The sequence below is a fragment of the Gadus chalcogrammus genome, chromosome 3, assembly GCF_026213295.1.
Source record: "Gadus chalcogrammus isolate NIFS_2021 chromosome 3, NIFS_Gcha_1.0, whole genome shotgun sequence".
Taxonomy (NCBI): domain Eukaryota; kingdom Metazoa; phylum Chordata; class Actinopteri; order Gadiformes; family Gadidae; genus Gadus; species Gadus chalcogrammus.
Window position 1 is genome coordinate 5,502,564 of NC_079414.1, and position 24,599 is coordinate 5,527,162.

The 24,599-nt window shown below is 41.6% G+C and overlaps 1 protein-coding gene across 2 annotated transcripts; it reads right to left on the reverse strand.

The window, feature by feature from the left end:
* Positions 1-91: 91 nt before the first annotated feature.
* On the reverse strand, positions 92-18,983 carry galnt7 (UDP-N-acetyl-alpha-D-galactosamine: polypeptide N-acetylgalactosaminyltransferase 7). Of its 2 annotated transcripts, none has more exons than XM_056585609.1 (15): positions 18,642-18,983; positions 16,228-16,339; positions 14,982-15,288; positions 10,569-10,735; positions 9,907-10,037; positions 9,683-9,762; positions 8,281-8,463; positions 6,409-6,526; positions 5,929-6,051; positions 5,223-5,338; positions 4,231-4,333; positions 2,722-2,820; positions 2,391-2,519; positions 2,063-2,093; positions 92-1,766 (listed from the first exon to the last, which is right to left on the reverse strand). In XM_056585609.1, exons 1-15 carry the CDS (start codon positions 18,762-18,764, stop codon positions 1,660-1,662), a joined length of 1,929 nt encoding a protein of 642 aa, XP_056441584.1. In that variant the 5' UTR covers positions 18,765-18,983; the 3' UTR covers positions 92-1,659. The 2 variants fall into 2 exon arrangements, with proteins under 2 accessions (XP_056441584.1, XP_056441583.1); XM_056585608.1 differs by lacking the exon at positions 8,281-8,463 and adding an exon at positions 7,764-7,946 and having other exon boundaries at positions 18,642-18,982.
* Between the last annotated feature and the right edge of the window lie 5,616 nt (positions 18,984-24,599).

The following is a 24,599-nucleotide window of genomic DNA, read 5'->3' on the forward strand; positions in this document are numbered from 1 at the left end:
GATTGGTCAACACCGCCTGTTTAAATTTAAATACGGGCCCCAGAACCTAAGCGGCGATACCATTGGTCGACAGTCAACACATCACAACAGCACTGTTCTACGGCTGGTCTCTGGTATGATTGGTTGAAGGGGAGTTTTAAACCAACGGCGCGAAAATCCCTTTGTGGATATTTAAAAACAAATCCTACGAGCGAAACAAAAAAATCATTTGCTTTCCTGTTTCACCATTGGGCAAATGAGACAATGGAAATCATTTTTACAACATTCATAAAAACCACAATATTCAACATAAAAAGGTGTTATAAGAGCGTAACATTCAAAACCAAAAAGGTTTTTTGAAGCTTTTTTTTTTAACGGTCTGCCACACTATTGAGCTCAGTCTGTTCAATGGCCCATAGGCTGGCGAAGCGACATGGACTACTCTTTTTCTCTAACTTTTGAGACGCAAATGATCAGTGGAACAGTGAATTGATAGTTACTAAACTGTTAAAATTCTTGTTTGGATTTACAAGTCTAACCTTTGCACAGCCAACAATTGTTGAGGACATAGAACACACATTTGTCCCTATAACAAGTTTTTTATTTCTCGATTTCCCCATCATTCAGCCCACAATTAAATAAAAATGTATAATATATTTACAACCTTCACATAATATGCAGATTCTATACACAAATGTATACTTCCAGGGTTATCTTGTAATGATTGCATACATAATATTAATGTCACCCCCCTCAACCAGTCTCAGACACAAACAAACCCAGTTACATTTAACCTGTACCACTTCAAAACCCTGCACCACCCAACTATAATAACTAGCATCCCTCCAGCTGATTTATTCAATAAAATTTCAGTGGACAGTGTTAATGAACCAAAAATAATTTCATGATTTTACATTTTTCAAGTAAAGTTTGGCAGAGACTTCACAGGACAGTTTTAACTTGCATTGGGAAATATTCTGTATCCCACAAATTGACAACAAAAGGATAAACTGATCGAGGGATCATCTGTATATAACATACAAGCTCTATCATGTCATTTGTTCAAATATGGACAGCACTTATGCATCAATACGTCAGTTTGGAGCGTTTACAGACATTTGTTTGAGGTTCAGCAGTGCATATGTAAGAAGTATGTTAGCCAAGTGTGGATTTAATCCTGATTACTAGTATTGACTGTATGGACAAAGATTGTCTGATGATGTCCTGGGATCTAAATAATTTAACTATTTTAAACAAACCTGGTAAAAAAAAAGGTTAAAAATATGGAAAGTGACAGTTGCAGGTTAACAACGAGGTGTAAGTAGACCTTTGCGATAAGAATCTCGAAAAAGTGTGTTATCAATCAATTAATACAAATATTTGGTCCAAATACTATTTAGGAGGGCAACCGACGGACGGCGAGTCAGTGTCAAATATGCGGTTGGTTACGACTGCGATGCGGGCCAATGTTTCATCAGTTTGTACATTTTTAAAAATAAACATTGGCAGTTTCAGTCAATGCATTGATCCGGAAGCATCAAACGATAGTGTGCGTGGATGCATAGCAATGTCCATTGTAAGGCAATGCATATCCATTACACAAATTGACGGATGATGAAGGTCTTCAACCAACAGCCTTGTTTCTCCGGATGCTATTCATGGGTATTCGCTATCCGGTTATCATACGGCAACTATGTTGTTCATCTCCCATTTTTGAGTGGTCTTGCTGTTGTCACAATCTGCTATGAAGAGTTTGTGGAGAAGATCGGAGCGGTCCAAACATTTACCTGTCGAAAACAGGGAGGTATGTTAAAACACAAAAACACACAGGCCTTGAACTTGTTGCTCTCTGTTTCCACTCACAACATATATTGGCTCTAAAATAAAAGGCCTGTTTTGAAAAAAACTTGGCAGACAATAAAAAAAACTGTTTTCTATAGTTAGTCAACATTACATTATCATCCAGCCCAGACCGGTACCGTAGGGCTGTACTTTAACAGGTTAAACAGGTCCAAACATTAACCTGCAGAACAGTTAGGTATGTAGGAATACAGACACACACACACACACACACAAACACTACCTGTAGGTATATGAGTAAACCGGTGAAGATCCTGAATTGGTGTTTAAAATCAGAGAGTGAGAAATTAGTTATTGGGGGTTACTCTACACAAAAGATTAACAAAGACAGATTTCATAACATCATAGCATTTTTTTTTTGGAGTAAAAAACTGATATGCATTTTATAGTAAGACTAGCTTTTCCGTACAAGAGACCTTGTCTTCAGTCAGTATATTTACATGCAATGGCCTAATTTTTCCACTGGCCTTCATTTTTTAATCCAATTATTTAGCTAAAGTGATTTATTGAAAAAATATTGTGCCATGTATGTATGAATGTTTCACCTGTACCTTAAAATATTTCCATTCCGTGTTTTGATTCATATCACAATGGGTGATGATAACAGCTGAATTATCAGTCCCCTTGGTTAAGCACTGGTCATACTGCATCAGTTGATTTGCCTCATTAATACGAAACAGCTATAAATTAACAAAAACAAAACACAAGATATTAACATGATTAAAAAGAGATTCTACTCAGTTGGGAAAATAAGAAGAATGCTGTGCAACTATAATAGGGTCTCCAAAAATCATCTCTTTATGACAAAGGGCATGAATTGCGTGACAAAGGAATTTCTGCACAAGGAATTGCACTGCCACTTATGCATGCAAAGGCTATTACCTGGTTTCCTCCCATCCTGTGACAAGGTCCAATCTCGAGGGTGCCTCCATTAGTGTGACCCATACTGTCGATACAGTAGCTGGTTTCAAAACCTCTGATCTGCAAAAACCCAGAATCTCTTAATTCTTAATTATTTATATTTCCTTTTGAATACCATGAAATAAAAAACCCAAAAAACGTACACAATATTAGGGTAGGTAATGAGACTTTTCTGTTATATTTGGCTGTTTTATCTGTTTTTCGTACAGTGTATTAAGGATTCTGATCATCTTTCTGCAGACTAATACCTTTCTTTCTGCTCTACACCCATATATCGGGAGTTATATGGAAAATTGTGTAGCAAAAATAAAGATGTGTGCTGACAGTCTCTGGCCCTGTTCACACCTGGCATTAACGTGTGTCTTGGGTGATCCGATCACACAAGCTTTAAGTACTCCGGTTCAGACATGGCACTACAAAGCATCGGAGTGCCCACTCGTTATCAGCTCTCACTACCCTCGTCTATATTCAAGTAAACACGCCATTGAAGTTCGAAAAAACCAAATGTTGAGTTGAGCGATGCTCTTCGCGTTCCTAGGCTGCCAGGAATGAAAATAAGAGGAAATCAGACCAATACAGACTGAGATTATTCCTTGGCCAACCAAATGGCCCAAGATGTTGGCCACACTCGCAATATATATCTAAATGGGCTTTTTAAAAGTAGGCCGGCCTTGTGGACTATTGCCGCTTTTCCACTGCATGGTACCAGCTCGACACGACTCGACTCAGCTCGTCTTTTTTGCGTTTCCACCGCGAAAACATGGTATCTGGTACCTGAAGTGGCTGCTTTTTCTAGTACCGCCTCGCTCTAGGTTCCAAGCGGCTGAGCCGATGCTAAAAGGTGACGTCGGCAGACGGCCGGCCACTGATTGGCCAGTGAGTGTGACGAAGTCACGAGAGCGACATGGCAACCATGCTGGTAACAGCCATAGCAGCGCCGCAGCCAACATATTCCACTTCTTCAACATGCCAGCTAATAATACGAACACGAATACCATCGCATCGATGTTCTCCATTGTTGTTATGTGGGTTCTGTCCATGTGTGGGTTACGTAGGTGTCGTTTGCGTCGCGTACAAAAATACGTCACGGCCCTTTCGCGGAGCCGACCCCGCCCACGTCCCGGAGGTACTATTTGCGGTGGAAAAGGACCCGCGCTGCTACCGTGTCGAGTCGTGTCGAGTCGTGTCGTGTCGAGTCGAGCTACATGTGCGGTGGAAAAGCGGCATATGACAGCAAATGCAAATGGTTTTTTTTGGACGTGTCTGCTAAAGGAATGTGGCCATTAAACTCCTAATGCAGTCTGAGCAATCGGATCTCAATGTGTTTCAATGTATCCTGGGTGCATTAACATCTTTGGAGCTGTCCTCGAGGCCGGATCACCCAAGATGCAGGTCAATGCCATGTGGGTACAGCGTCTAAAACTACCAAATTTACCAATTAAAAATGTATTTCAATGTAGAAGTACATACCTCACCCCATTCCACATTTTTCGGAGGCAGGGGATAATGCACTGGAATGTCGTAAGCAATTTCCTCCATGAACCATTTGAAGCTCTTGCATCGGTGTTCCTCTCTGACAAACAATAGAAACACATTTTGTGGAATAACTCCATTTAATAATAACGTTTTTTTTAGAGTACACTTTAATTACTCCTTATCTTGGTAAATACAATATTTTTGATGATAAAAAAAAAGCAGTTCCACTTTTATACCACACTGAGCAAAGGATGGTTGTAGAGATTATGTTGAATTCTTGGTTACTACATGATTTTTCCTTCACCAAGAGTGGGTCATCAAGAGGTGGGGCGTGAAGCGTAATTTACATCAATCCAGGGAGCTATTCCAATGCGCAAACCATTTGCACACCCAACCCAGACCTCATTGAATTGCAAAATAGGTCGATATGTCCAGACTTTGGGCTTTACAGGAATCAAACACAAGCCAGTGCAACATTGAACAGTGAACTCTTAATATTCAAAGTAAGAAAACAAAGCACTTCTGGAGGTTTTGTACGTGACCGTCCATCTAGATTAGATTAGATAGACTAGAGGTGATCTAATCTAGGGGTATGTCATATGCAAAGTTCTCTGAGACATCTCAACTGTGCCAGCTTTTCTTTTTTATATAAATTGTAGGATTCCTGTCAATTCCAGTATAATACACGAGCCACAATGTTATCCAAATCAATGTAAACTAAAATGTACACCAAACTCTACGTCTCTGCGCTTTCTCTGAGATTGTGGAGACATTAAGCATGTAGGAATTTATGCAGATCAAGCGAGGACCTCTTCTACCTCATGTATTAACAGGCTAAAAGATTGGGAGCGTTTAGGTCATTCACTTTTTGTGACTTTTTTTTAAATCTAGGTACAATATACATATATTTACTTGAAACAATGGTATGCTTTAAATGGTAACCAATATATGGATCATTTTGGGAAAAGACATAACTAATCCTTTACCTGAAGCGCTTCAGATCACTGATGTCTCCATAGGCTAGATTCAGGGTTTCAGGACGACTTGCATAAAAGTAGTCCTTATAGTCATCCCACCACACCTCCACCACCCGCACATAGTTCTGTACAGGAAGATGGGAGACACCATTCATTGTTATTGAAGAATGCAAGAGAAGTACTACTTCTAGCAATGATAATAGAAATGTTCACGATTAGTTAAATACACAATAAATACTATTTGATAAATCTTAACCTAACCTCAACAGTTATCTTCACCCCATTTAGTAAATGCAGTCAAGTGTGTGATCTTTTGCCATTAGTTTATCTTTCTTTGACTTAATTTCACCTTGTTTTAATTAGACATAGAATAACCACTATTTATAATCATTCATTCATAATAAGGGCAGCAGTATATACCAGCTTGAGTGTACAGCGGCTCAATTTCCCACAGTAAAATATATAACGGATCATGTTCATTGTTATAATGTCTCCTAACCTTTTTGTCCCCCCACATCACAGTTGAACTTTGCACGGCACAAAGATCTTTATTTCTGGTGGTATTTAAAAAAAGGTTCCATTACAAAATATTTTCTTCAGATTAGGTTAGGCCTCTTAGATTGTAATGTGCTCAATATGGACATGTCATTTACAAAATAGTGTGGACAAATAGTCGTAAGGAACATCCCTTTGAATGTCATTGTGCTTCATGTACCTTCAGTGTAGGTGATGACCCTACATGTGCCGGTGGAGGATTGCCCTGCCATCCCGGGAGTCTGTAAATATGCCCAATACGAGAACATGGCACAAACAGCAGCTGACCGCCGCACTGCCAGATCTACATGGAAACACACAGACACGCTCTTTAGCAATGTATATTTTCTATTTTGTGGGGGCTGTCACTTTATTAACACTACCTTCAACATTTTAGATTCAAAGAATTGGAATCGTATAAAACAAACATCCACTTACAAACACAAATATATAGACATATACACACATATATAGAGAAACATAAACAAGTCTATATATTAGACACAAACATACTTTTAATAACACAAAACTAATATAATATACTTACATATACCTAGACTGGTTTCGAGACATAATAGAAAAAACTTGCAACAGGGCTATATAAAGACGCATACCTATATAGACACACCTGAATATATAGAAACACAATTGTTAAACCTACCTTGTATGATATTTCAAAGTTTTCTCCCCCCCAAATCTGCAGTCCAGGGTCATAAAGGCCCAGCTCAAAGAAAAACTCTCTCTCTATGGCAAACAAACCACCTGCCATTGCGGGTGACCTGCATAAGAGACAAAAAAATATTTTAAAAAAACGTACAATTGCAGAATTTTGGAAGAAGGCGGTTAAAAATTCAATTGAAATGTCAAATCATTTTTGCATGCATTTTATTACTTAAAAGTAAATCCCTATTGCATGCAATAAAGACATAGGAAGAATAGGGAAAACCAGAAGGAATTGAACTTCTGAATGGTGGAAAGGTGTTTTAGTGAAGAATGAAAGAAGATGAACATACATAAAACATGACCATAGGAGCTACTTACTTTCACCAGAGGCTAAACCTATTTTAGGGGTGGACCAATTCATTTTTTATAAGATATCCACTCTTACAATCAGGCGAAAGTTAAACAAATCCTTTGCCTGCCACTGAATAAAGAGGGATTTCAGAAAAAAGGAAAATATATGAAAAACCTTCACCGTCAAAATAATATAATTCAGTGCATTTGGCAGTATAGAACTATGGCATTTGTGATGAGTTTGGGGACAGGAGAATAAACTGCTAATCTTTTAAAATAAATAAATGGAATAAAAGGTCTTGTTGCTCAAAGCTTTTACTATTTTAAAAGGAATAATTCACCCCAACTGTAGAATATAATAATAATTCAAACATTTCAAACATTTTTGACATTCATGTTAGTGGAAAATAGTTTAACGGCCCTAGCTTCTCAAATTAGGTCGAGCAGCTGCATCCCAGACACAGCATGTAGACCGCTCTAGACATGCAGCATGGAGCAGGACTAATAGCCCCCCCTCTTCCCCCCTGTGCAGACCCAGGCCCCCCTGAAGCCCCTGGGCTAGCGGCACCATGGCTCATAGGCCAAGTAGGAAACGGTTGCTTCTACATCACAGTCTAATTTTAGCCTCATTTAATAACAATGAGAGTTTACCATCTAATTAAATAACCCACCATGTTGTCGACAAGTGTGGCAATGTGTCATTTTTTTGTTTTGTTTTTGCCGTATTTGACATTAATATGCAGTGATTTTCAAAAAATGTAAAAAAATATTCATTCCAATCTCCCATCCTAGGCTGTGTTAACTTGGAGAGTAGTCAGGCTGCTAAGCTGACAAAAAAACACAGGTTTTCACCCATATAATTGATAGAAATGTAATGCAAGAGTGAATTATTCCTACATTCAGATCCTGTGGAAGTTCAAAGGCAAACCTAACTTTAGCTCCAAAAAATGGTAGCTCCATAGGTGTTAATTTTCTGGATGTACAAAAATAGTTTGGCAGTACCTATATGGCTCAGTCTTAGAGTTTCTTAGCCTTTTCTCTCTATCCCCAAGTGGAACTCTTTTCCAGAGTAAGCTCCAGTCCCAAGCTCCTCTAGCAAAGCCATCTTGGTCTCCGCCCCCCTGTGGCTCAATGGTGAAAGTCTGCCCATGGATGGAGTCGATCAAAGGCACGGTGCACACTGTTCTGGTAGGGGAGGTTTGGAGGGCACATGAAGGATATGGTACATGCACACAGGAGGAAGCGGGGGACATGGGGGATGGAAAGTGGTAGAGACACATCATGCACATGATGGGAATAATGTAAAGAATGTAAAGTAAAAACATCACATACATGAGAGGGAGGGGCCATGCGCAACAAAACACAGTGAGGAAAGGTTGTGCAGGACAATACAAAGGTGTGGTCAAGCGGGTTGGACAGACAGACAGATGGATGGATAAGGGGAGAGTTGGGGATGGAAGGTGGAGACAAAAGACAACATTAGGGTTAGATGCTTGTGGAATGACGTGTGGTTGTGTACCGATAGGGCTCAGTAGTGTATTTTCTCTTGGTCTTCTCTCGGTCACTAAGTGGTACCCGCTTCCAGAGCAGGCTCCAGTCCCAGGCTCCTCGAGCCAAACCGTCTTCATCTCCGCCCTGCTGGGTCTCCATAGTGTACTCTTTACCGTCAATATAATCTATCAACGGTACTGTACATATAGTCCTACAGGTAAGTTCAGACAGACGGAAATGTTCAAAATACCTAATCCTTGATCAGACGCTAAACATAAACAGGCACTGGTATCAAGCCAAATAATTAGTTAACTTATAAAAAGTTTAACATTTGTATAACATAAGTAATTGGAATCATCTGCTGTATTAGTTACGCAAACAAAAACATTGATTGCACGAGTAGGTTATATTGTTGGAGAACATACTAAGCATGCACTTCATCATTCAGTTATTTCCAGCTATGAGAATGGCACACCTAGATATTGGTAGTATGTTTCTTTTACTAAATTCCAGGAATAAGCTTGCTTTTTGATCAGTTAAATAGTGCCCAGAATTTGACTTTGCATGATAACATGTATAAACTTTAAATCAGGAAGACTAGGTTATGCCCTAAAATTAGTTGAGAGATTCCAAAGCAGACAAAGGAATACAAAGTTGGTTGTGACTAATTTGTGACTAATTTCCCCTAAATGGGAGTGGTAACTGCCAACAGTTCAAAGGTGCAGTATGTAGAATTAAGTGGCATCTAGCCAACAGACATGGCAGATATGGAATATAATCATCGCAAGTATGATTAATAAGGGACCCATGAACATAGAATGGTTGTTGCAGTCTTATCTTCCCCCTCTACTTGACTGAGATGCTACACTGAGCCCGTCTGACACGCGGTAGCATGCAGCAGAAGCGTTGTTCGTAGTTCCCAGGTTTGAATGAGCCCGATATCTACATACGGCTCTAGAGGACGTGCTTTAAATCACGATTTTCCTCGTAAGCTATGACCCCTTGATTTACAGACGTAGCAAGTGAATACAATTTATAATCCCCAGACATTGTCCACTCTGTCAAGGATAATTCCAAAGGCCCGTAGCTTCTTCTGTTGTTGGAAAGGAGAGGTGTGATGGATGCAATCTGCAACCTAACCACTAGATGCCACTATATCCTACACTTAACTAAAGATATTGAGACAATTTAAATCGAATTGATGCACAGACCACCTTCGGTCTCACAACTTCCTTTTCGGCCATCTCTATAAAATGGAACAGAATTTCAATCAAATCATTGCAAATCAGTTTCTCCGCTAAATAACCAAGTAAATGAAGAATACTGGTTTTGTCTGGGGGTAGAATAGAATTGTAAGGATTTCATACAGAAACCTCACAGTGAGGTGAGGAATGTTGCATTGTGTGTACATGTTTTGGTTAGTGGGTTACCTGTCTTTTGAGATGGGCGCCACCAGCGGTGCGTACCAGTTCACGCTGACCTCACAGTGGGCATCAAGGTAAATCAGAACCTGGAACAAAAGGAAGAACTTTGAGAAATGACCGCCGCTAAATGTGGACCAATCCGTGCAGGATAAAATAAGGGATAAAAATCATTGTTGATACTCATTTAGAGAGTAATCCAAAGCCTTTTGATCAAGCTGGAAACAGCATACCTGTCCTATAGTGGCCTTCTGGGCGCCTATGCTCCTGGCTTGAATAAGTCCTTCTCTCTTCTCGTTTCTGAAAAGTTTGACCAGACCGTTCCATTGTTTGATGTATTCTTCCAAACGCTCCTTAAGATGGACTATATACGCACAGTGAGGCATGCACATAGACACAAAGAAATGGACAGATAAGAAAACAAACAGACAATAAACTCAATGACATACATATACAAAAAACAATAACTCATCTCTGTAAATTGGCCTAGTATTTGCATTATGAGATATTAAATACATTTACTAGTAATTATGCAATTACCGTAACCTAAAACAATCCCTAATCCATTTGTGTTTTCTTTGGATGGAAAAAGTATTGAATATTTCCAAAAGCTTACAATTATAGAAAGTGTGTGTGCGTGCATGATGCAATACAAAAATATATTAAGTACATTACTATTTAGTCTGTCTTACTATAGGTGATAGCCTAGAATTAAGATTGTGATTATGATTCCACATTTTAAACGTGTCCTCACTACAGCTGTTCACTAAAGATGCCTACAGTGGTTGAGGAAGTTGGAGATCAAACACTTTGAACTTAATGACACCATTATTCTGTATTACTGGGGGAATACAAATGCAGCGAGAAACAATTCATCTCATTCAATCATGTTTACCTTTGTTGCTAAAGTCATCTATCATGACAATCTCCGCCAGGTATCTCCTGGGCGTCCTCTTAATGACGCTGTGGATGGTTCGCATCAGTGTTGACCAGCCTTCATTATGAAACACTATGATCACACTAGAAGTCAGCAACCTCTCATCATAATCCCAGTGCTTACACCTGGAAAATAACAGAGAAGGGGAGGTTATGAGAAAGAAAACTAAATTATCGTTAAATCTTCTCTCCAAGCCCAACCTTCATTGGCATTGCTACAACCTCTCCCCTTTTTCCATTTGGCTGCAGGTATAGGTCCTGGATGTGTAACAGCCGTTTTCCTAGCACATTAAACACCATATTACTGGGAGTCCAGCTGTGGTTATTGCACGTGGATGATGCCCCTTGGTGTTCTGGACCAGAGACTACCTGACACGCAGACCACAGAATGAAAGGCTAGTGGAATGCATTCTCCCAAAGCCATCTATAGGCATGGAACATTCTTAATGTCTTCTCTTGGGAACCAAGACATTTTCTACAACACTGTTGGTGTGGACAGGAATGTTTCTAAGAAAGGGTGAGGAAAAATGACTTCACTGAAGAGGGTTAGTGGGGGATATCTGAGTGGTGCAGACTTTAGGAGGCAGGTTCTCTGCTGGGGGCCAAGCTGTACGCAGTAGAAGAGCATGCTCAGGAGGTGACCAAGCCAGCCTTATGGTTCTACGGAGGGGTACCACAAGGCTTACCTGCCCTGCAACATCTGCCTTCATTTTCTGGACTATACAAAATGTAAACAATCAAAGTTTATATCTATGAAATCAAAAAGTTGCCGTTCTCGTTTGAGATCTGCTAGGTTTGTAACCCTGATCATAACCAAACTGATGAATATAATTTATAAGCGTTTAACTGATTAAAAAGGATTAATACATGTGAATGATGCCTTTCAGGGTATAGACAATTTTCTGCGAAAATGCACTACCCAGTAGGCTACCGACTAGGGGTGTAAATCTCTGGTTTCATCACGATACGATATTATATCGACGATACGATATTTGCCGATATCAAAAGTCTGCCGCGATACGATACGATTTGATTCAGGGGCATGCGATCGATATGAGACGATATCATATGCCCATTTAACACAACCTCTTACAATCACATCAACTCACATCAACTTAATTATAATTTCATCATTTTATTTCTTTGCTCTTCCGGATATTTAAAACAAAAACAATCCATTTTTAATACAAATAATAAAGTGCCACATAATTGCATTTAAGTGCCAAAGGTTTTTTATGGCTTAAATTAAAGAGCCTGTAATGATCTTTAATTTTGAACGTAGACCATTCCCAACCGATCTGTGCGGATAGTTTTCTTCTAAAAACAAAACATCCCTCGGAATCATCTTGGCTGTAAAGATAAGCCGTCCGTGTTGCCAGATTGGGCAAATTTTTCAGCCCGATTTGGCTACTATTAATCACGTTAAGGTGCGGCCACACCAGACGCGTATCTCGCGTAATTTTTACGCGAGATACGCGCGTAAAATGTTGCTTGACCATTTTGTGTCAAAAATGGTCACATACGCGCAATACGCGCCATACGCGCATACGTCACTCGCCTAGATGAGTCCAATGTCCATGCAAGTGAACGGAGCGTTCCCTCTTCGTCATAACTATCAAACCAAATGTTATGTTACTATTTCCACCCAGAATAAAGAAAGTTGTCGGCCGTGGCTGTGTGTGTGTGTCTTGCCCCAGGATGAGGCTCCCCACGGTAAAGGCTCCAACACTTGGGTGGGTGTGTGTGTGTGTGTGTGTGTGTGTGTGTGTGTGTGTGTGTGTGTGTGTGTGTGTGTTGCCCCAGGATAAGCTGCGCTGGAGTCCGAGGTAGGAAACCCAAACGCCGCCGTGTTTGGGTGATAGAGTTTAGATCGGGTTAGATTAAATAATCTCGGATATAAATAACAATAATCGGGTTAAATAACTTCACATGGTGTGTCTGGTGTGTTTCCAGCATTCGTAGTGTTGATCAGCAGATATATAGTCCGCCAAGACGTTGAGGTTGCTTAGTAACCAGAGACTCTGTCCATGCAAGTGAACGGAGCGTTCCCTCTTCGTCATAACTATCAAACCAAACATCCTTCACATTCACCGAGCGAACATTATGAAAGTAAAATGCACATTCCTCGCTAGAAATGTTTCCATAAAAGCATTTAATGGCGTAACTATGTTACTATTTCCACACAGAATAAAGAAAGATGTCGGCCGTATGCTTCTGTCCAAGCTCACTACTCTCTGCCAGTGACGTCGGGTCAAGCTCAACGCTGATTGGGCAACGCAGCTAATCGTCAGACGCGTATCTTGCGTACTTCGCGTAAAAAGTTCAATTTTTTGAACTCTTGAAATGTACGCGATATACGCGCGTATTGCGCGTAAATATACGCGCCACATACGCGCGTAAAATGTTGCTTATACGCGTATTACGCGTGAAACGCGTATTAAACCAATGGTTCCCTATGGAAAAAATGGCGATTTTAGATGCGAAGTACGCGTCTGGTGTGGCCGCACCTTTAGGCTGGAAAAACGGGACGTATGCCCAATCTGGCAACACAAAACGAAACTAGACATCCTCGCGCTCACACATGTGCTCGCTGTTGCTTAACCGGTGAATGGATACGAGCGGCTTGGCGCTTTGCGCAGAAATAGTTTCACAAACACCCGCGAAAGGAGATATATAATAATAAAAGCGTGTAATACAGCGATATGCATCGATGTTTGGGCGTTGCATCGATGCAGCTGGATCGTTCGCCAATCAATCGATGTATCGATCTACATCGATGTATCGTTACACCCCTACTACCGACTGAGAAAAGAATTGCGTGTCCTTAAAGCACACTGGGGGCCATGTCCACCAAAAGCCTTTTTAAAAGGCGGAGTGCTCCGTGCATTGCTCTCAACGCGTTTGTGCACGCCGCTCAAAAAAGGCGCACGGAGCGTTTTTCATTTACATCATTAACATGCGTCATCGCTTGTATCCATAGATATAAAGCTTCTATCCATAGATATACAGCGTCTATCTGTTGGCTCCATTATCTGGCATCTGACACCTGAACGTCCTCTCTGGTTGCTCCTACAATTTTATTAGAAAATGAATGCAAGATTAATGGCGCTTCTTGCCGTGGCAGCGGAGGTTGCGGACGATCCCCCTGCGCCTGTCGTGGTTGCCCGTAGGAGAGTGTGGGTCCACAGCATTAGGCATCGTGGCAGGAGGCAGTACGGGGAATACCACCTTTAACGTGAGGTCGTACAGGACCGGACACTCACTCACAGCTGTTATTAAACTTTCGTCCGACATGTTTCAGTTTGTTTCAGTTTGTGTTCTGTTGATACTTTTAGCCTTGCCTCCTCCTCGATTTTGATTGGTCGTTCGAAAAAAGCGCAGATGACGTGGAGCGCTTTTCTTCAAAAGTTCAACTGTGTTCAACTTGGGCGCGCGTCTAAAAGCGCGAGGCGCGCGGAGCGTTTAACCGCCCCGGGCGGCTTTTTAAAAGGCGCGCTGCAAGCGCGTCCTGCCATAGAGAATGCATTGCAGACAGGCGCTCCGCCTTTTAAAAAGGCTTTTGGTGGACACGGCCCCCAAGTCCAGACTAAGCACTCTGCAATAATGCGATCCAAAGTGGTCCGAGTCTGGCCATTGTTTCAGAGATTCAGTTTCAATTAACAGCTGGCCTTGGGACTGTCCTATACGTTCCACGCAATAAAAAGAAAGAAAAGAAAAGAAAATTAATGAATTTACAACAAGCTCTGTATTTTACTCTATTCACGCTCAGTAATACATTTTTTTCTCTCATCTACAGCTCTAGTTGTAGGCATAGATCTGTCATTAGATACAACATATAATAATACAATGTAATATTAAATTCTCTTACCCATATTTAATAAGCCTATAAAAGGTGAATGCCATATATATGATGAGCTTTAGGTTAGATCTATAGCCTACCTATATATTCTTGGAGCCATCATTTGAGTGAAATTGGTTAGAAATGGCAGTTGTCTGTCTGGTATTAGTATATGAAATGTAAATATATCTGTTCCTAGTTGACTATGCTGTATCCGACCATTTAGCACTTTGTGCCTGCCTCGTGTATGAAAGCGCTACATAAATGAAGTCGCCTTGCCTTGCCTTAGCATTTAGACCGCTCACACCTGTTTAATGAGTTGGTTTTGAATTATTTTCATACCTATCCTTACAATCAAAACCGTCTGTAGAAAAACAGGATAATCAGGACACATGTTCTAACAGTCTAAAAGGGACTAGAGAAATGGCAGGGCGGTACACAAACATTTCAGTATTAAACAGTACACTTAAAGCTGTAATTTAGAAACAACAGTAACAGCAGTGCATGCAATAATAGTATTGACAAAGAACTTACTCCTCATGTCGTAGGTCGTTGATAGACCTATCCAGGGATATCATGTCACTGGCCACCATATTGAAGCCAAACTCTTTGATAGAGGCCTGCACAGCGTCTTTGTAATCGGGTCCCAAGACAAAGGGCTTCCCAGCCTCACCTGGGCCCCCTGGGACCCCAGCAGGCTCCGGCTCTTTGGGTTCAAAGTTCCCCAAGCTATCTTTCTTTAAGATCGGGCTTGTGTAGGCATTGGAGTGGGGCTTGAATGTGACGTATTGTTGCTGGATCGCCTGATTCTGGTTGGGGATCGCAGGATGGATGTCTCTGCCTGAAAGGAGAAAGAGAAGAGGTTAGCAAAACTCCAAAATTTAGATGCATTGTTGGCCATTAATGCATTTAGACTGTGGCAACCTGCTAGTCAGGTTTAAATGTTTTTTCCTAGAATTGAATACATGTTATATTATTTCTGATAATTGACAATATCGTGTTTTGTTCTTATCCGCCCACTTCACATTGGTCTACGCAGTATACAAAGTTATTCAATTAATATTTATTCACGGCCTACATCGTATGTGTGGGCTGCGACAACCACATTTAACTAATTATCTACATAAAAAGATAGTGCTTTTGGAGAGATTTATCCAAGTTTAAGGTTATAACCATTTCCTATAAAGTTAGATTGGACTTTTTCCTGGGAAAAGTATCTTAATGGCTAGATTACCAGATGGGGTAATCAATATATTATTTCTATACATGTTTAACCCAAAAGCTAATGGCTGACAATATCAGATATCAAATGTTGAGCATCATTGAAAACTATTTCTCAACATGGGTCGGGCCCTTGTTATACAGATATGTTTGTGTTGAAGTTAGGCTGGGCAATTTATTTGTGTTGTTTTTTTTGGATTGTCTTTATATCCCACAAGCAATCAATAATTCAAATGCTCTTACAACAAACATTTTAAAAGTTCAGTATCTGTGGCTGGTTCAGGCCTGTAATAAGCCTGTCCAATCATTTCAATCTGCCAGTATGAATTGATTGGGCTCTGCCGGTGTTGTCTTCGCGCAGCACTGGAGTATACCACAAGGATAGGAGGATATTTTCCTAAAGCTAGCAACCTATTCTTGTGTTTTGGGCGACGTGGCTTTGGAGGGAATCTTAAAGGAGGTTGTTTGGATCGCTTCAAAAAAGGGTTCTCCAAATTGCCTACCTTGGCTTTAATTTCAACATTGTTTCAGAAATATATCAAATTAAACCATATCTCACCTTGTTTGAGTCTGATAGAGTTCAAGTCTACCTCCACTCCCTCTACATGAGGCCATGGTACCACTGGTTTAAAAGGTTCCACCGGGTCCTTTCTTAGTTGCAGACTATCCTCCTGTTGAAAGAATGTTGGTTTTGGAATGGCGATGATTGCAATTTCTATTTACAATTTCAATGATAACAATCAGAACCAGCTAATGTATTGATATAGAAGCAGGTTGGGTATGGAATTTGCTTTTTTGGCCATTTTTGCAAAATTACTTGAAATCCTTATCATAACCCGCTTACAGCCACTGAGTCAGAAGTACTGACATGAAAATTAAACAAGTCAATCATCTGTGGAACGGGCAGGGCTCGAAAAACTCCAGCCAATCATTTGGATTGCCACCTCGTTGCATTGGACAGTAAGTACGTCAATCAACGGTCGTACTGCACTCCCCCTCCCCCGCGCCCCGCGCGCGACCCCTTCGTGCAGTACTCGTGACCCAGAGCTCGTGACCCAGAGCAAGCTCCTGTTTGTTGTTATCCTGCGGTAGCTACTGGAACTAGTTAATCCACATTTGGACCTAGCAGTAGAAGACCATTTCCATGGCAGACAAGACGCCACCATCCCCACCATCACCACCACCACCACCAGCAAAGAGAAGGAAAACTCTTTTTCAGAGAGTAATTGATAATAAAAACGCTGAAAGAGAAAAACTGAAATCAAGAATAATCCTAGGCGCTGCTTTCGAACGTTGGCGGCCACTGAAGGACGAGAAGGGTCTAAAAAACCGATGCTTGTGTGGCGGTTGACCTAGTTTCAAAGTTTATACCGTTTATACTCGGTAATACCGGTGTTGAGACGAGTGTATTACTCGTTGTGAAAATGTCCACACCGCAGCAACCCTAGTGAAAACCAGGACTTCCAATACAATTATATGAAACAAACATACATTTTCTAAAAATAGTAATGATTTATGTGACCGTTTAATGTTTATAACATCTGGTGCAACCATAGCCGCGAGAACGTATTCTCAGCAGGGGGTGCTGGAAAAAAAAACTCAGCCTGCACTAGACTCGCAACTCGTTACATTGATAAAAAAAAGATATATAGCAGCGCATCTCAATTACACCAGTGCCTGCGCGCACAGTTGAACATCGATCGTTGTGTTCACTTCCTTCACACCATGGTTCACATCCAGCTGCTCACAGAACAAGTTTAGCGCACCAACGCTACCCTCACACTTTTTCATATAACCTTTTTTCAGCACTAGGTCATATGAGCATTAAATAAATGCTGCGTCTCAACATGCCTTGGACAGCAGCGAGGATGACTCGCTTTGCCACGGGCCGAAACAGTTCGGAGCGACCACAGCAAGAGCGAACACAGCGGGGCAGAGGAGTGTCAGGAATAGTCTTTGGTGTACACATCAGTACGGCCTATTTTCACTACTGTTTAGTGGCAATGCAGTGTTTTATTCTATGCCTTTTTATTTTCGTATATTATTTCAATGAATACAATTTATTTATTCATAAAAACAAGATCTGGTCTTCAAATCTTTTTTCCAAATATAGGTCGTCTTACAATGGGGTTTGCATACCCAACCTTTAAAGAAAATAAAAAGTTTTTCAATTATATGAGATTTACAATTTTAATGATAACAACTAGCTAATGTATTGCTATAGAAGCAATCTAATTAATTAATTCAAGTAATCAAATTACTTCATTCAAGTAATAGAAGTGAATGTATTCAGGCTTTGTGTAGCCGTTCATCCATATTTACCCATTTCATACGGATATACCGGTAACTCCCGGAACACATTTGTTTGTTTTGCAGTTTTATGATCACATCTGAGCAGAGGGATGACGTTTGCTTACAACTTACAAACTCTACCTACTTATAAATTGAAGTAAGATAATATTCCATATATATATTTGTAATATTCATCAGAAAGAATTACCAATTAATGAAATCAGACATTAATATCGGCATAAGTATAACCTTAAAAAAAACACTGAGGGCTCTTCCGAAACCCTTAGTAAGTTATATTTATTTAAAGCTCATAAGGTCCCTAATCAAAAGGAACCAACAGAGCTCATTCGCAGAACCGTGATTTAACATGATAATACACTTCCGGGTTTAGAACCCAACTTCCAACACCTCAAGTCAACACTACGAACCCCAAGTTCTTCTCAAAAGGCTCGTTTGCCAGTCCACTAAGTCAGTTGGAGAATATGTTAAATAAACAGGAACAAAACAATCACATTATTATTTATATGCGACAGCTAAACGATATCCACAACGTCTCCGCGATGCCACGTTCAAAGCCCGCGGTGCGTGGTTCACTGCTACACCGGGCTCTGTGCGTTACGAACCACACCACAGAGACACAACCCGTGTTCATTTTGATGTTATCACGTTGGTTCTCCTTACCCGCTTCGCGAAGGGGCTGTCTTCACTGGGCTTCGGCGAGAGGAAGGACCAGAGCACCACCAGGCTGAAGAACGCCCCGACCACCAGACCGCTCCGCAGAACGAAGCCCACTTTGAGCCTCATAGCGGGCCCAGGAGGAGACAGGGAGCGGGCGGCTTGGGTCACTGAGGCACCAGAAGGAGACCGGCGGGCGGGTAGTTCGGTTCACTGAGGCCTGTGGCAGACACTAGTTGTGGTAGTCGCTAGTGTCGTTGTCGTGTGGTTTGAACTCAGTTCGCCCGAGCGGGGGGAAGCCATGGAGCGGACTAGACTAGATCAGACAGCGGACTTCCTGTAGAGAAATACTATTTCAAAGTAAAAGCCGCAGAATGCTTCCACGTCATACCGACCACAGCCTCTATCAGTCCAACTATGAGAGGGAATTTGCGCCTGGAACCTATGCATGCAATTTAGCAAATATAAACCGACTCTGGGGATAAACTCACCAACATTGCATCTCTGAGGAAAGCTTCGTTAATCTACTTTGAATTTGCATGCTTTTGCCAAAAACATTAGTCATGCATTAGTCATGCATGAGAAACTTTCTGGCTACCATGTCACTCCGATTTTTTCTTTTGATATTAACAATTTGGAATATAGTATAACAATAAGCCTATTCGTTATAATGTTACATTTCAAAAATGGCTAAATTTGACTAGTGTAGAATTACCGAGCGTGAATCAGATGTTAATTCCAAAGGTTTATTAACTCGTTATTGTTTAACATGTGAGAGCATCAAGCAAGAGCACCTTCCACTCGCCGTAACTTTCCGAACCCTCTCCCAATTCCCCACACACATGCATATAACCTAAATGTATTCCTGCGCGCTCCGCGCTGCACATAAACTAGTGCCATTACAACACAACTAGTACGTTTTATTTGTTTATATTTAAATTAAACACACTTGACACTTGACTTTGTAGGCCTATGAAACGTGGGGTAAACTAAACCAGTAATGGCAAGTCAAGGTCCTGAAATGATTGAAAGTCTCTGAAAGTGGACGGTGCAGAAAAAAATCCATAAATAGGTTGAGGCAGATCTTATTTTTGGGTCCTCACTACAGGTAGCCTATAGATGGGTCCAGCCAGGGTTCTAGCTCAAAGGTGTGTGGGAGCTCTATTTGTGTTCCCCAGTTGTGTGGCCATGGGGTCTGATTGTATAATGGGATTTCAGTGTTTACTGCTGAATTTATGGCTACATACTTGGTTCTTGAATGGATCAAGGGATCAGAGAAGAAACAGAAAATAGCCATTGGTTCAGACTGCAGCCCTGCATGAGGGGGGTCAGCAATACGTCCAGATGTGGGGATGGAGGTGACGCTGTTTTTGCATAGAACACTGAAAACGGGTTGTATGATTTAATACAATTACTAAATAACCTAAACTCTTAAGACAGGGCAGCCAATTGGCAGGGTCAGTAGACCCTACTAATGGCGCGTTTCCACCGGGCAGTGCGGCTAGGCCCAGTACAATAAGGCCCAGTAGTGTAGGGGCGAATAGGCATAGCTCAGTTACGGCTCGCGTTCCACCGAATCCGGGAAAAATCATGAATATTAATGAGGGGATAGCCAGAGATTAAACAATCACGTTGGTTTAAGTGCATGATCCAATCCAAAAAGGCTAAAATCCGTCAGGTGACCGCAGGGAAGGTAACTTAAATTGTAATGTATATTAAACTAAGATTAATCAAATTTCTCTGATAGGGTTAGGGTTATGGTTAGGAGTCATGGTGTGATCCAGATGCTTTGGACACCATGCCATCCGAGTTGCAATTGTGATGTAATTTCCGGTCTCGGAGCACTTATAGCGTTCCCGTTCAACTTTGTGATTATGTCATGAAATTGGCCAGTCGTTCTTTATTGTTAGCTACATTAGCCTCTTTAGCAAAGCAGCTCGAAAACAAACAACACAACTTCACATTGTATTGCACACACAGCCATGCCCGTTGCGAGAAGGCCCCAAGACAACGACTGGTTATGAATAAAATGCAACAACAAACTGATCGGCATCTATGCCTATCCCCCCCGCGCTCGGAAGTCCCGCCAATGGCGCAACTTAATGCTTGGGGCCCCCAAATTCCTTGAAACGGCCCTGCGCACAGCAAGGCAGCCCTGCGGTGTACTCCGGGAGCTGAACTGCCGCCGAAGCTTCCCAGCTGCTCCGGCGGGTGTCCTCCGGAAGCTGAAAAGTCCGGTGGGGGTAGCTCGACGGCAGTCCGCCAGAGAAAGGGATTGTGGTCCCAGAGATGAGCTGCCGCCGAGTTCCCCTCGCCGGAGCTGCTCGTCCGCTGGTCCACAAAAAATCTTAGCTATGCTCTGATTGGAGGGGAGTAGGGAAGTGGGAGGTAATATTCAAGTGTGCCCCCTTCCTACGTAGGAGGGGGCGCCGAAACTGACTCGCTCGTTTGGTAACTGTAGGCGGGGTACTTTCAGAAATGCATATCTCACTCAAAAAATCATGTACAGACTTTTTCAAAGTTTGTATGCATGTGGGAGCACCAGAGACCCAAAACAGCACCCCAAATCCCATGAAAATGTTTGTTTTCATAATGTGTCGCATTTAAAATGTCGTACAAATACAAAGAAAATAAATCTCTTCACGGGCACAGCCATTTTTGTTGAGAGGATCATCACTGATCTCGGCCTATTGCTGCCAGTTTCCGGGTGGTTCGGACCTTATGGTGTGTTCCAGATTCCTCGGACGCCAGCCTTCCGAGTCGGAAGTCGTGAAACCTCCCAGCTTTCTTCAAGCATTTTTCAGAGGCAAGCCCCATTTTTCTCTTCACCTCTCGGAATTCTGAGAGTAGACCGAGAGCAGTGATGACGCTCCCAACCAAAATGGCTACGCCCGTGAAGAGATTAATTTTCTTTGTATTTGTACCACGTTGGTCATTTTAATGTGGATTTTAAATGCTCTTACACACTTGATTACATTGCCGGTCACCAATTTATGCATTGCACGGTCTTGCTGTGCGTGCAATACCATGTAAAGTTGTGTTGTTTGTTTTCCAGCTAGTTTGCTAACGAGGCTAATGTAGCTAACAATAAACAATGACTACCCAATTTCATGAGTCATGTCACAATCACAAAGTCGAACGGGATCGCTATAAGGAAAATTACGTCACGCTTGCAACTCGGAACGCTGGTGTCCGAGGCATCTGGATCCATGGACCTATTAAAGAATGGACAGCAGATTAAAAAAGGCGGCCATTCATTCCTATGAAAACTGCTCAATGGCAAAGGGAATCATGGACCTATTAAAGAAGGACAGCGGACAGCCGATAAAAAATTGGCGCCCATTAATTCCTATGAAACTGCTCAATGGCGCAGGGCAATTGTCAAGGAGATATTTGCTTGCGCATCATGATGGGAGCCTAGCCACGCCCTAGTGCATGACGTTCCGGATGTAGAAATATTCTCATTCTCAAGCATTGTAGCATCATAAGCATGATCATAAGCGAGAGGTCTGAGCGAGGACAGTAGCATTGATAACCGACCATGGAAGTATAAGTTACTAACCCCTCCGATGATTCTCTAAATGTGATCTTAAAATTACACTCATCCTGCCATTTAGGCAACAATTATTTAACAATTGGTATTATTTAGATTATTATTAGATTAGTTTGTACATTTTTGACCTGAAAAATGAAAAACATTTTCATTTTTGTATTTTAAAACAAAAATCATAATTACCACTAGTTTTTAAATATTTTTTCTGTTTCTGAAACTGGAATCAACTTGCCAAATATATACACATAAATGGTGAATCGCAATGATCGCCAGCAGAAGAACATCAGTTATTGAGTGCACGCGTCCAACAGCTGATACAGTCTACAAAGCCCTCGCCGTCTTTTGGTGATACAAAGTCAACACAGTGCCTAAAAACCATCAACGTCATTCATGTTAAGCAAAAAGAAAGACCTCGGACAAGGGAAGTTAATGGAGCCGTGAACTGAGCCCTCTCGGATGCCGGGCCGAAGCAACTTTTTTATTTATTTCACTACGACTCCTTTCAGATGCCCACCCCTCCTTCTCCTGTAAATCTTTTGCAATAAAACGGCTAATAAAACGCTTGAGGTGGTGCCTGAAAAGAGAAAACTTACATTTTATTAGTAACTGGTATAAAGATAATTATGCCTTTGATTGATATCCAGAATTTTTTTGCTGAAACACATTCCTGTTCCCCACTTGTATTGGATTGAACAGAGATATCTACTTCTGGGCCCCATGAATTGAGGGACCCACCCTTGGGCCCCATGAATCGAGGGACCCATCCACAGCCCGCTAAAACCACTGCAATTCCAGGCTGGGCCGCTGAACACTGGTGGATTGCGGAAGTATGCCCTGCTCCTGGGGGCTTGTCATGGACCTATTAAAGAAAGGACAGCGGATTGAAAAATGGTCCTCATTCATACCTATGAAAACTGCGGAATGGAGCAGGGCAACATCAAGGAGAGACTTGCTTCCGCATCATCATTCTCGTTTTCTAGCATTGTTAGCATTATAGCATCATAAGCGAGAGGTCTAAGCGAGCACAGTCGCATTGTTTACTGACCCTGGAAGTATAAGTTACTACCCCCCGATGATTCTCTATATGTGATCTTTAAATTACACTCCTCCTGCCATCTGTGCAACAATTATTATTCAACAAATATTATGCCGGGCTGAAACAACATTTGTTTCACAACAACTCCTTTCAGCTGCCCACCCCTCCTTCTCCTGCAAAAGAAAACATGCAAAAATAAAATAAAAATTGATATCCACAATTTCTTTTCCGAGACACTTCCCCACTTGTATTGGAGTGAACAGGGATATCTACTTCTGGGACTCCATGAAGGGAGGGACCCGTCCACAGCCCGCTAAACCAACTGCATTACCAGGCTTGGTCGCTGTATCATATGGTTAAATGATACTGCAGACAGTTAGTTCATTATGAGCCACCGGAGCCACCGTACTGTGTTGCCTCTTCCAATCAGAATGCCCGGCGGTGGCCTGGTTCACTTTTTTTTCTTCTGGTCGGTATTGCAATTCAGTTATGCAATGCTTGCATTAAATACACTCGTATACACCGGTGTGATCCTTGAATCATACCAACCCATACAAACTCTACATATCAGAAGTGAGTACGGACTTCTCGCCAGTCTTTTTTTTCGGTCGTCGTTGGACAACGTTGTTTTCCTTTCCGATGTGATGGCGGATGGATTTCGCAGAGGGCCCCGTTTCCCACAAGCATCGTTAGCCTAAGTGGATCGTGAAGTGCGTCGTACGAGCATCGTACAGCTTTCACACCGTTGCCCGAAAGCATCGTTGGTAACGAACATTGTGAAAACGCTCGTAGCTAACGAGGACTCCAGGGGTATTCGTAGGATGCTAGGAGCATCGTTAGCCTACTATAGCCTCAGTGGCGTCACCAGCGGACATTCCGTGTATTGGATGTGTTTTATTAAAACACATCCAATACCACGGAATGCCCAGCTGGCACAAATTCGAAACCAAAAACAGTGGTTACCGCCGATATATTACTCATAGACTACTGTTAGATTTAAACAGCAAAGATAGAGACATGTTAGAAGTGAACAACAACATCATTTATTGCAGCAATTTAAAATTCCAAAAATACATACGCAGCCGAAATGTACTGATCAATCGGCACGTCACAAGGCATATAATAAAATCAAATGATTCCATTGCTCTTGTGTGGGACGGAGGTTGCTTTCGAGCTGCACTTGCTTTCTCCCTCTGATTTTAATTCAACCATCGTGGTTAAATGTCCTCATATTGATCAATGACAGAAGGCATAGGCTACTGTTGACATGAATCATGCTGAGACCAGCGGGTGTCGGATTATTTCTGCAGGCGTTTTTTGTTGCGATTGTTTGCATTAAGCACTGTAGGCGCTTTGGTGAGGCTGTGATGAAGTT

What these genes read in the sequence shown, in the direction of transcription:
- galnt7 (XM_056585609.1), bottom strand. Translation starts at nt 18,764, where the DNA reads ATGAGGCTCAAAGTGGGCTTCGTTCTGCGGAGCGGTCTGGTGGTCGGG. An exon ending in GGTCATCACCTACACTGAAG is followed by an intron (nt 5,339 to 5,928) that starts GTACATGAAGCA and finishes CTTCCTGTACAG; the next exon opens with AACTATGTGCGGGTGGTGGA. An exon ending in CGGAATGGAAATATTTTAAG is followed by an intron (nt 2,094 to 2,390) that starts GTACAGGTGAAA and finishes ACACCAATTCAG; the next exon opens with GATCTTCACCGGTTTACTCA.